At 50.4% G+C, this 12436-nt stretch overlaps 1 protein-coding gene across 2 annotated transcripts in view; it reads left to right on the top strand.

Moving 5' to 3' along the window:
- The window catches only part of PTPRG (protein tyrosine phosphatase receptor type G), a 786467-nt gene that overhangs the window by 701280 nt on the left and 72751 nt on the right, over positions 1-12436 (top strand). For both annotated transcript variants that reach the window (XM_004368651.2, XM_023727702.1), the window contains one exon: positions 5792-5924. In XM_004368651.2, the coding sequence (XP_004368708.1) occupies positions 5792-5924 (133 nt within the window). The remainder of the gene's footprint in view (positions 1-5791; positions 5925-12436) is intronic.

The raw sequence follows: 12436 nt of genomic DNA on the forward strand, positions 1-12436 counted from the left end.
GTCTGGGTGTGACCAGAGCCCAGGGAACAGGTCTGGGTGTGAGGAGAGGAAGTGTGGACTGCAGCAAGCTGGTGAGACTCCCTGTCTGAGAGCGCAGGCTGCTGAACTCCAGCTGATGTGTGCAGGTGGGCATCCAGGCCTCTGTTGCCAGCCTCCAGCATTTCCTGCAGAAGCTTCCATTGCTGATTATTATGTGAATTCTACCACTTTTTAAATGTTAACAGCTAACTCACAAAAAAAATGAAAATTAGTGGATGGGGATGCCAAACCCCAAATATCTGTAGGCTGTCAGTTCACAACCTGTGGGTGGAAGAATTGAAGGGCTAGTCCTACGAGAAAACCAAGCCATCTAGGTGAACCAGAGATGGAGGTAGGAGGAGCTACATTAACCAAGAGGTCCCGTATTTATCCTGGTGTCAGGGATCGGGCATCAGAGAGGGAAGCAAGCCTTCCCATGACTGGGCAGCCAGGTTCCGCTGGGCCTTCTGGAAGCAACTGGGTGACGAGTGAAGACTTGAGTGAAAGCATTCCAGATGCATCTTCTCACTGAATTTTCCCCAAATTCCTATGAGTAAGTTCTGCTGTCCTCGTATAGATGAAGAACTTCAGGCCTAGACTGGTTTAAGTTAGTGGTTAAAGGTCACACAGATAGAAAGTGGCAGAGCCAGGATTTGAACCTATAATTTTAATTTTTCTATGTCCACCAGAGATAGCCTAGACAGAGGGCTTAGGGAGGCCTTACAGAGAAGGTAGCACCCGAGCTTCCAGGAGGAGGAGGGGGAAGGCAGTCCAGGCAGGGAGGCGAGACCACGGCCCAGGGTGTCCAGGGCCCCATCAGTCGAGTGGATGGGTGTAGCTGGAACACAGCAGGAGCTAGATGACAGGAGGTAATGGGGGGAGAGCGGAGGAAGGTGGCCTCCTGCTTGAAGGGCCTGGAGCACCCTGTTCCTGGGGGCAGCGAGGCATTCCAGAAGAGCTGTAAGCAGGGAGTGACAGGAGCGGATTTCCCGTGGTCTCATGGAGATGGAATTCAATTCCAGGCTTCTGGTACCATGAAGGAAACCCTGGTGGCTTAGTGGTTAAGAGATCGGCTACTAACCAAAAGGTCAGCAGTTTGTATCCACCAGGCGCTCTGTGGGGGAGTTCTACTCTGTCCTGTAGGGTTGCTATGCATTGGAATAGACTTGACGGCAATGGGTTTGGTTTTTTGGGTTTGGTACCATGAAGACAAAGCAATCTGTGAATTTGAAAATGAAATAGATTTCATCATGCCACACGTGGAAATTCAGTGGCATTCCTACACTTGCTGGCCTCTGTGTAAAAGGCTCAGACAAATCCAGCTGTCTGCTCTTGGTCAGGGTCAAACTGTTGTCAGAATAATTTCCTTGGGTCTCTCACTCCCACTGCAAGTTATTGTGGCCTGAGATCTCCTCCAGAGAAACTGCCGTTTGAGGACTGTGCACAGTGGGGTTTCAGACGGCGTCCATGCTAAAAAAACGTAGGCTTTCAGAACTCTCAGGTGAGCATGAAATGTTAGAAAGAGAAATGACTCAATTGTGAAACCTTAATTTAGCCTTGCTGTGACCCAGGATAGCTGTGACTTCATCATACCCTAAGTCTCTGTGGGCCTTCATTCTCTCCTGACAGTGAGGGGTCCACATTGGTGGTCCAGTCCTTTCTGGGCCCTGGACTTGTCTGAAAATCTGATGAAAACCCCAAATGCTCAGCTGTTGTGGAGGGTGGCGGGGGGAGGAGAGCATACAGAATTGACAACACAGAGATGTACATGGGATTTCAGGGTGATGTAATGTGTCACGGACCCTGTCAACCAGATCGTCCCTCCTAAGCCCCTCATAAAGCCCTAGGAATTTCTGGAGCAGTCACTGTTGACTGGTTTTAGGGTGGAAGAAATATACAGAGCTGGTGTTCCTGTGGCTGCTCAGAGATACCAGTGTGAGTGGCTGTTTTGGCCCAGAGTCCTCGTCAGTGATTTAGGATGAGTGGGACTTGGAGTTTCCTTTTCACCCCCCACCCCCGTCTGCCCCCCCGTCAAGGAGCACAGGCAAGAACCATTTTCTGTCAGGATGCAGGGAGAGAAATAAGATATTGGGAGTCCCTCCAGAACTCAGGGGCTTCCTGGGCTGGACGCTGATCAACTGGACATGTGGGCTATGCCATCAACCCTCCTGATGTTTTCCATTAGCAAAACCTTTAGGCCTTCAAGGAGCCCTGGTGGTGCAGTGGTTAAAGTGCTTGGCTGCCAACCAAAAGGTTGGCGGTTTGAACCCACCAGCTGCTCCCCGGGAGAAAGGTATAGCAGTCTGCTTCCATACAGATGTACAGCCTTGGAAGCCCTGTGGGGCAGTTCTACTCTTTCCTACAGGGTCACTGTGAGTTGACTCAATGACAGTGGATTTTCAGATCTTTGAGATTCCCCCACCACCAGCCAGATAATTGTATGGTTAGGCTGCCCCCTGCTGAAGCCCCACAGAAACTGTTCTCCTTTGCTTCTGGTTCTTTTGGCCTGCCTCCCAAGTTTGCAATAAAAACATCGTGTTGAAGGAAAGGAATGTATGTCTGGTCCTTGTCTGCCGGGGCTTAAAACCCCACAGTGGTTTTCACTGCCCTTGGCACTAAAGCTAAACGTAACCCGCTGCCGTCTAGTGAGTTCCGACTCATAGCGACCCTACAGGACAGAGTAGAACCTCCCATAGTGTTTCCAAGGAGCGGCTGGTGGATTCGAACTGCCCACCTTTTGGTTAGCAGCCAGACGCTCAACACCAGGGCTCCAGGAGTAAATTTAGTTCCTTAATTCCACCTCAAGGCCCTGGCTGATGTGGCTTCTCAATCTCCATCATGTTCCCCCTTGCTCTCTGTAAGCTGCCTCCTGGAGGCTTTTACTGAGCTCTGTCTGGAAGGGCATCCTTCTCCGCGCGTGGCCCGGCTGACTCTCAGCCTTCTCGGGGAGTATGTCCGCAGTCCCCGGCTGGGATAGCTATTTTCTTACAGCCCATAGCCCTTCCCTGGGTGCCACATTCACTTTATTCCAGTTCCCTGTTCAAGTGGCCACCTCCCTCCGTCATGACCCCCACCCACCCCGTGGGCACAGTCACGGGTCCTGTGTGATGTACAGCTCTGCCCCTCCCCCCAGCACCATGCTAGGCGCCCAGGAGGGGTGTGGCAAATATCCATCAAATAAAACCTAAGGAAAGAACGTGGAGCAGGGGTCCAGAGAAGTGGGCTGGAGCAGGGCTTCTAACCGGTTTGTTCCAGCAGAAGCCCTGCTGAGAATATGCATTTCTAACAAGTTCCCTGCTGAAAATTTGCACTTCCAACTTAGATGTACTGAATCAGAATCTACGTTTTGACAAGATCCCCAGGTGATTCTTGTGTATAACTTCCTGGGGAAAAAAAACAAAAACCAAACCCACTGCCATCGAGTCGAGTCCGACTCATAGCAACCCTATAGGACCGAGTGGAACTGCCCCATAGGGTTTCTAAGGAGTGGCTGGTGAATTCGAACTGCCAACCTTTTGGTTAGCAGTCTGAGCGCCTAACCACTGCATCACCAGGGCTCCAACTTGTTAGAAATGCAAATTCTCAGCAGGGGTTTGAGCTGGAAGGAACCATCAAAGCCCTGGGCTGCAGCATTTAGAAAGGAACTTATAAAAAAAAATGATTTCATTTTTTTGTCGTTTTTCTTGGGAATATACACAGCAAAATGTACACCAATTCAACCATTTCTACATGTACAGGTGAGTGACATCATTGTATTCTTCCAGTTGTGCAGACATTCTCACCCTCCTTTTCCATTGTTCTCCCCATTACCGTAAACTCTCTGCCCACTAAGGTCCCTGTGTATCCTTCGAGTTGCTGTTGTCAGTTTGATCCTATCTAGATAGATCTTAAAAGAGCATAATGCTCAAGGCAGGCATTCTTTACTAGTTAAGCTTAAATTATTGTTTGGCTTTAAGACGACTTCAGGGGATATTTCTGGCTTAAGGTTTAAAGATTATCTCAGGGCATTAGTTTCCGGGATAGGAAGGCACTTTGTAAATGGTCAGGTGCTCGGTTGTGGTTTTAAATTGGCATGTGCTTCACATGCCACCTCTGTGACCTGGGATGAGTCCTACCCCACCTGTGTCACAAGTCTGTGTATGGGATGAAGGAGGTGATAACAGAAGCCACATGGAGGAGACCTGGTGAAGACCCCACGCCCCCCCTTCCTCAGCCAGGAGCCTGGCCTCTTTAAAAGTCTGATCCCACAGTCGATTCTCTCTGCTGCTCAGCCCACCTTGTCGCACTGGGAAACCCAGCCTGATTAGCCCTGCACTTAGCCGGTCCTGCTGAGGGACGCCCTGGCCAGCGGAGTGCTGGCCTTGATTCAGCAGAGCAGCAGAAATCCTTGCTGAGCGCAGGTCTGTCTGCCGCCAGCTGGGGGTGTTTAAAGGGGCTTCTCCCCACGGTCACAGCTGGCCTGTTTTCTCCTTGCCTGCAGCCATCACTGCCTCTGTGCACCTGTGCTGCTCCCAGCCCCACGCCGCACCTGAGCTCCATGGCCACCTGGAGATTTCTGGGTGTCTACCCCACAGGACACGGAAGGATAGGTTCTCCTGCTGGGCTCCGGGGGCTGCTGCAGATCCTGGGGCCTGAGAGCGGAGGAGGAGCCGCTCGGGTGAGAATTGTCCTTGGTTGACCAGAAAATCCTGAACTGTTGAGCAAACATCCCCCTCTTCCCTGTGCTTTGTGGCTGCTGTTAAAGCGGGTTGTGTGCCAGGGAAGGAGCCCTGATGGCGCAGTGGTTAAGTGCTCAGCTGCTAACTGAAAGGTCGGTGGTTCGAACCCACCAGCTGCTCCACAGGAGAAAGATGTGGCAGTCTGCTTCGGTCAAGATTTATAGCCTTGGAAACTCTAAGGGCAGTTTTTCTCTGTCCTGTATACAGGGTTGCTTGCTATGAGTCAGAATCCACTCAGCGGTAACAGGTTTGGTTTTTCGTTTTTTTTGAGGGAAGTATGCCAGGGAGCAGAGTAAGGCCTGGCTTTGTGTGTCTTTTGTTGTGTTGGAGCTTTCTGGAGGGTTGGGGGTAGGTGATGGGATTGGAGGAGAAGCTAAGAGCCAGATCTGAGGATAAGCAGGACCTCGGGGTCTGGTGGTGGGGACAGGGGTAGCCGCTTGGGTGGGCTGCCCTTTAGGGTTTGAGTTGAGATTCAGATTCCAGGTAAGCGCCTGTGTCCTAGCTGGAGTCCCAGGGGCAGCGGGGAGCCCCTCGCTTGGAGGGTGGTCCTACCATGTTTGTATCTATTAGGGAGGGGGCAGTTACTGGAAGTGAAAACGGATTCTAAGCAGGCAGAGAAAATAGGTGGCTGTGGTGGTCTCAGCTGGCGATCCTAGTAAAACCTATCGTGCCCCCTCCATACTAGGTGAATCCGAGAGGTGCTCAGATGGCCCCCCACCCCTGCCCCTTTCAAGAAAGCAGGTTTGGGGCTGCATTTCCTCCTTGTTCTGGGAGTGAGGCTGGACGTCTTCTGCCTAACTGTCGTTTAAAACCATCTGGAAGTCCATCTGCAGACCCACCCCCTGCCGTACAGCACGCAGCCTGCAGTGGAGGCCCAGTCTGGGCCGTGCGTCCACGGTGAGGGCCGCAGTGCGCCCCTCCAGTTCCAGGGCTGCCCGGAACAAGCGTCCCAGTTCTGCAGAAACCAGGCGGCTTCACGCCTCCCCGTCAGAGAACTGGAGCACAGCTCGGCCTCCCTCACCTCTGTCCTCTAACCGGGATGGTTTCTCTTGCAGCAGAAAAGAACACCTCTGGAATGCTAAGCCGCCCTTCTCCAGGGAGGATGGAGTGGATCATCCCTCTGACTGTGGTATCAGCCTTGACCTTCGTGTGCCTCATCCTTCTCATCGCTGTGCTAGTTTACTGGAGGTGAGTCTGCCGGGCCGCACCCCCACGGCGGACGGGTGGGGGCACTGGCCGGGTCTGCCGGGAGCTCGCTGCCCTGGGAGCAGGGCCCACCAGCGGGCGGGAAGCCTGTGTCCTCTTGATTCAGAAGGGCGAGCAGCTTGACTGTTCTAGTGTCACCCCTGGGAGGCCCTCTGTCTGGAAGAAGACAGTGGGAGAAATCACTTTTGAGGTCAGGCTCTTACGGTGAGCTTCTGGGATTCAGCGCCAAAGAGGCTTTTGCTCGGGAGTCAGGGAGACCCAGGTTCAAATCCCATCTCTGCTACTTGCTTCATTCCAACCCCATTTCCACTTTGAACTGCAGCCCCTAAACCTGCAAAATGAGTTAGTAAATTTCATAGTGTTTCCAGTTTCTCTGAGACCCTGCTCCACTTTGCTGCTGAGGCCCTGCTCCACATGATGAACTCCTCTTTACCTTAAAAAAAAAAATATTTTGCATAGCCTTTTCATGAAAACTAAGTTGGGTGCTGGGAAAACATTTCACAGATTAGGTGGCATTTAATAAATGTTAGGTGAAATGGCATGTTGTAAGTCATCCTTATACTGGCAGCATTTCGAGCTGGTTCTCAGGCCCTCCTATGGGAAGCCAGCCAGCAGCCTGTTTAGAAATTCTGAGGGTTTTTTTTGGGGGTGGGTGGGCAGGGGGCTGCACCATCTCCGCTGGAGCAACTGAGGGAGACAGGCTGGCCCAGTCCATCGGCCTGGCTGCCTTCAACTCCCAGATGAAGGCCAGGAGGCTTCAGCCCTTTTTCTGATGAACTCCACCAGTGATAAACAGGTGTCCTGTTTTCCATTCATTTAGTCAGGTCCAGCCCCTCTGCGTGAGATACCCTTCTAGGCACTGGGGATACCACAATGAGCAAAACAGACAAAAATCCCTGCTCTCATGGAGCTTACGTGCTAGTGTTAGTAAGACATAAAATATGTAAGATGGCGGTAAGTAAGTGTACAGTGGAGAAGACTGAATCCTGAAAGGTGAGGGGCCTTCTGGGGGCTGGGTGTGAGCATTCAGTTTGAAACGGAGTGGTCAGCAGTGGCCTCCCTGGGACGTGATATCTGAGCGAAGACCTACAGGAAGAGGGAGCCAAGTGGGCTCCATCTGGGGTGAGTTCCAGGCAAAAAAAGGAGCACATGCCAAGGCCCGGAGGCAGGGGCAGAGGCCAGGAGGCAGAGGTGGGGGTGCAGGGGCCCAGGGGCAGGGGTGGGCCGAGCTTGTTCCAGGAATAGCCAGCAGGTCAGTGTGTCTGGAGCATGGAAGGGGGAGAGGGTGTCATGAGGAAGTGAGGTAGAGAGGAATTGGGTCAGTCTTACGGGTCATTGTAAACATTTTGTCTTTTACTCTAGGTAGGCTTTGGGGCAGAGGAGTGTTATGATTTGACTTCAGCTTTAACAGAATCACTTGGGTGCTGCGTTGAAAATAGACTGAAGAGGGACAGAGGCAGAAATACCAGCTGGGAGACACCAAACTAGCCCAAGAAGGAGGTGATAATAAGGGCAGGGGCAGCACAGGTGGTGGGAATCACTGGGTGCAGTTAGTTGTCTTGAAGGTAGAATGGACAGAATTTGCTGACAGATTGGCTGTGTGTCTTTGGGTCTGTGCTCAGTTGGCTGAAACAAGTGAGTAGGGCAGGGCTGGCCTCAGGCATCCCAGGGCATCTAGTGGTGACAGCAGCACTGTCTGTGCTCCGGACTAGCTAGGCTAGGCAGCAGTGGTGTTTCCAGGTGAGCCTAGAACCCTAGACTCACCGCCATGCCATTTCTTCTCCAGGAAAAAGTGATCTGCAAGACAATATTTTTCTGGAGCCCATGGGTAACTTGGAGGCTGCCTAAACTTGGGTTGAACTGAGCATGCAGAAGTAATGGAAGGTCTGCATGTCCATCTATTACACCTCTTGACTTGGTTCTGTGTGGTTTTAGTCCCAGGCTATCCCATAGGGAGGAGCCCTGCTGGCACAGTGGTTAAGAGCTTGGCTGCTAACCAAGAAGTTAGCAGTTCAAATCCACCAGCTGCTCCTTGGAAACCGTATGGGGCAGTTCTGCTCTGTCCTGTAGAGTTGCTATGAGTCAGAACTGACTTGATGGCAGCAGGTTTTGGTATCCCATATGGAAGGAGAGGGAGCCCACAGTTGCCCCGGGCTTTGGGATTTTAGCTTACTTAGCAACTCCCACATAAAGAACTGCCTTGTTCCAAATAGTTTCAGAAACACTGGTTGGCCCACCCGGGTCCCTCTACTCACACCTGAATGGATAACTGTGGCCAAGAAGAACCGTGGGCCATGTGGCCATGGAGGCATGAATGCCAGGCGGGCCACAACACTGTTTACTGCAAGCTTCACTGCAAGGGCTGTATAAATACAGTAACCCAGTGTTACCCATTGCCGTCGAGTTGATTCTGACTCATAGCGACCCTACAGGTCAGCGTAGAACTAGCCCCACAGGGTTTCCAAGGAGCACGTGGTGGATTCCAACTGTCAACCTTTTGGTTAGCAGCCGAGCTCTTACCCACTATGCCACCAGGGCTCTAGTAAACATAGTAAAGGCAGCCTTAAAATCTGTCTATTCAAGATGTATATTCCATTTGGGAAATGACAGCTATTTATGCTGTGAATATTCAATGAGTCCTAATGGAAAGTATGTGTTGATAATATATTAATATTTCACGTCAAAAACATATATTTATGTTGTTGGTGTTAGTTGCCGTTGAGTCGATTCTGACTCGTGGCCGCCCCGCGTGTGCAGAGTAGAACTGTGCTCCACAGGGTTTTCAAGGCTGTGACTTTCTGAAGCAGCTCACCGGGTCTGTCTTCTGAGGCGCATCTGGGTGGGCTCAAACCACCAACCTTTTGGCTAGTAGTCGAGCGCTTAACCGTTCGTGCCACCCAGGGACTGAATATATTTACCATGTTGCATATATTCAGAGGCTTGGTTTAAAGTTACCAGGGCTTTAAACTTCATCTGTAGACTCTGGATATGCGCTTTTGGCCAAACTCCTAACGCCAGCAACACAAGAATGAGTGTGGAAGAGAACATTCTTACAGAGCAGGGAAAGGAACGTGGAATTAGCATTAGGACGGATGAGCTGGTGAAGCATAGGAACAGCCTAGAGGGGTCAAGGACCTTTTTTCTGTCCCCTTTTTTTGTTCTTATGAGTGTGAAAGAAGGACGCGTTGGGGAGCTCAGACAGAAATCTGATAAATGTAGACGAGACGTGCAGTTCCTTACGCGATGCCGTTTGGAAGCTGAAACAACAGCACTTCCCTTCCGCCTTTGGAGGCGCAGTGAGAGGGGATGCTTGGCACGCAGACTTGACATAAGTAGAGCGCTGATGCAGATGGAAACCTTCTGGATTATTTCCTCCAGTGGCAGGCCTGACACCGGGGCTTCAAACCAGCTCGCTGGGGTGGCAGTGTCTCCCATCACCGATCGTCCTGGTTTCTGGGTGTGTTCACTTGGAATTGTTGGCACTGCAATTTAATGAGTTTGTGAAATAGCAGAAAATTAAACCCGAGATGTCCGAGTTCTGTTTCTAACTGCAGACTCCCATTGTAAGATAATGTTACCACGAATGGTGAAGAAGTGCCTCGTTCCAGGTCCAAAACCAAACCAAACCCCGTTGCCGTCAAGTCGATTCTGATTCCTAGCAACCCTATAAGACAGAGTAGAACTGCCCCATAGTGTTTCCAAGGAGCAGCTGGTGGATTCATACTGCCAGCCTTTTGGTTAGCAGCCGAGCTCTTAACCACTGCACCACCAGGGCTCCTGTTCTAAGTAGTTCCAGCAAAAATCTTAGGACTGTTTCTGATTGCCCTACCTGGGTCCCTCTCCCTGCCTCTGAACCAATAAGAGTTGTTCAACGAGTCATTTTTGTGTGGTGGACACCATGTGAGGACTTGGGTGGCACCATCTCGTGTGACTCTTACAACAGGTCTGTGTGGCAGGTTCTCTTGTTATCCCCCCCGTAAAAAGAAAGGACCAGAAGATCATGGAAGTCCAGGGACGGGTCCAGGGTCCTACAGTAAGTGGCAGAGCCTGGTTTTGAACACAGATGTCCTCTCTCTAGAAGCCACAAGCTTATTCAGCCACCTACCTACTGTGCAGGCCGAGCATGACTGACGTTCAGCTAAGTCAGACAGAGCTTGGCGTTCCTCGGTCCTTGGGCCTCGCTGTTAGGCTCACCTCTTTCTTAGGCCGGAGAGGAAATGGGGAGCTAACATTTGTTGAAAGCCTACTGCGGACCAAGGAATGAGCAATGTACTTATCTGCTGTGTTGGTCAGAACCCTTTTCTGTTGCACTTGACCAAAAAAAAATTTCAGACTGCCTTCAGCGCAATAAAAAAGTTTGTTGATTCATAGAATTAAGAAATGGAAGCACTCCAGACCTGGATGGATTTAGGGGATGGAAGCAGGACATCCGGGCTCAGCTTGTTTTGTCTGTTTCTCTCTCTCTCAGGCTCTGGAATCTGTGCTGTCTTCTGTGCATTCTCTCTTGGGCAGACCTCTCTCCACATGGTGACCTCTGGCCCATGTTAGACTTCCACCTCATCACCCCAGTGGAAAGAGAATTTCTCTTCTCTAACATTCCAGGAAAGTCCCAAGATGGTGTCTCGTAGGACGAACTTAGGCCATCTGTGCCCCAGTGTCCTCTGTGCCCAGAAAGAAGAACTACCCTTGTCAGGCCTGGGTCTGACGCTTAAGTCTGGAGCCCAGAAGTGGAGTCCGTGTCACTGAAACCACACGGGCTAAAGCTGGACAAGGAGGGGTTTCCCAAAGGACCATCAAGGCCCAGATTCCAGATAGGTAGAAGCGACCAGTGTCGTCATAGCAACCTTACGTATCACAGAGTTAAGTGTTGTCTGGTCCTGCCTCATCTCTATGCCCCTTGATGTGTTTGCGCCCATCGCTCACCTTTACAGTGGGGACAGCGTGAGGATTAAGCCCAAGTCCTTGGATGGTACCAACAGTTAACGCGCTCAGCTGCTAACCGAAAGGCTGATGGTTCAGGTCCACCCAAAGGCACCTTGGAAGAAAGTCCCAGCAATCTACTTCCAAAAAACGAGCCATTGAAAACCCTTTGGAACACAATTCTTCTCTGACACACATGGGGTCTCCAGGAGTCAGAACTGACTCAGCGGTAACTGGTTTTTATGGGAAATGCTTGTCACAGCCCCTGGCAGGTGGTGAAGATGCAGATAGTATTTGGAGTGTTACACTATATCTGACTTTAGAGAAAAAATATAAATTTAGTTTTGGGTCCCAGTGTGTCTAAAACAATGTTGCTGTTGTTTTTTAATAAAGAAAATCAAATATACAGATCTAAATGAATGCTGTCCCCTTAAATGTAATCAAATTGGGTAGTTGTACACAATTTCCAATAATGTGCCCATTGTTCAAAATGTGCTTGAAAATATCTTTGGGAATTTTCTTTTAGAATTCATTCTTTTGAATGATATCACTTGTGCAGAGTATTCATGCTAGAAATATTTAAAAGTCATCTGTTTAGAGCTAAATTTAGTATTTAAAAAAAGTTTCCTCAGAGGTGGTTCTAACTCATAGCTACCCCACATGTGTAGGAATTGAACTGTGCTCCACAAGGTTTTCAATGGCCGATCTTTTGGAAAGAGATTGCCAGATCTTTCTTCTAAGGCACCTTTGGGTGGACTCCAATCGCCAGCCTTTCAGTTAGCAGCCAAGTGCTTAACCCTTTGTACCATGAAGGGACTCTGAATTTTGTATGTTGTTGTTAGGTGCTGTCGAGTGGGTCCCGACTCATCGTGACCAAGGGTACAACAGAATGAAACACTGCCCAGTCCTGCGCCATCCTCAAAATTGTTGTTAAGCTTGAGCCCATTGTTGCAGCCACTGTGTCAGTCCATCTTGTTGAGGGTCTTGCTTTTCTTCACTGACCCTCTACTTTGCCGAGCATGATGTCCTCCAGGGACTGATCCCTCCTGACAACATGTCCAACATACATGAGATGGAGTTTTGCCATCCTCACTTCTAAGGAGCATCCTGGTTGAACTTCTTCCCAAACTGGTGGTTCTGCTCAGCGGGTTTACCTACACTTGTACTAAATGTCTTTTGCTGAAGAAACAGTATAAAGGTAGGCAAACCCACTGAGCAGAACCACTGGCGGCCCAAAAAGGAAAGGAGTGACTGTCAAGTTGATACACGTGGTTTGACTGATGCTGCTCATGAGCCTAAAGGCCATTTCGGAGGAGGGCATCCTTATGTAACTAGGTTAAAGATAGGCCCTCCCTGCCCCTGTCGGGGAAACGACTTGGAAGCCCAGCGGTCAGCCTCATTAGTTTGAGTCAGCTGTATTAATCAGAGTAAACTTCACTAGCTGCTCAGTAGACACACCCCAACACCTAGTGGCTTCACACCACAAAGGTTTATTTCTCACCCGTGACAGTGATGGGGTGGGCAGCTCTCCCCTACCTGCGGCTCCTCCTGGAACACGTGTCTTCCAAGTTGCC

The sequence above is a fragment of the Trichechus manatus genome, unplaced genomic scaffold (genome assembly GCF_000243295.1).
Source record: "Trichechus manatus latirostris isolate Lorelei unplaced genomic scaffold, TriManLat1.0 scaffold00001, whole genome shotgun sequence".
NCBI lineage: Eukaryota > Metazoa > Chordata > Mammalia > Sirenia > Trichechidae > Trichechus > Trichechus manatus.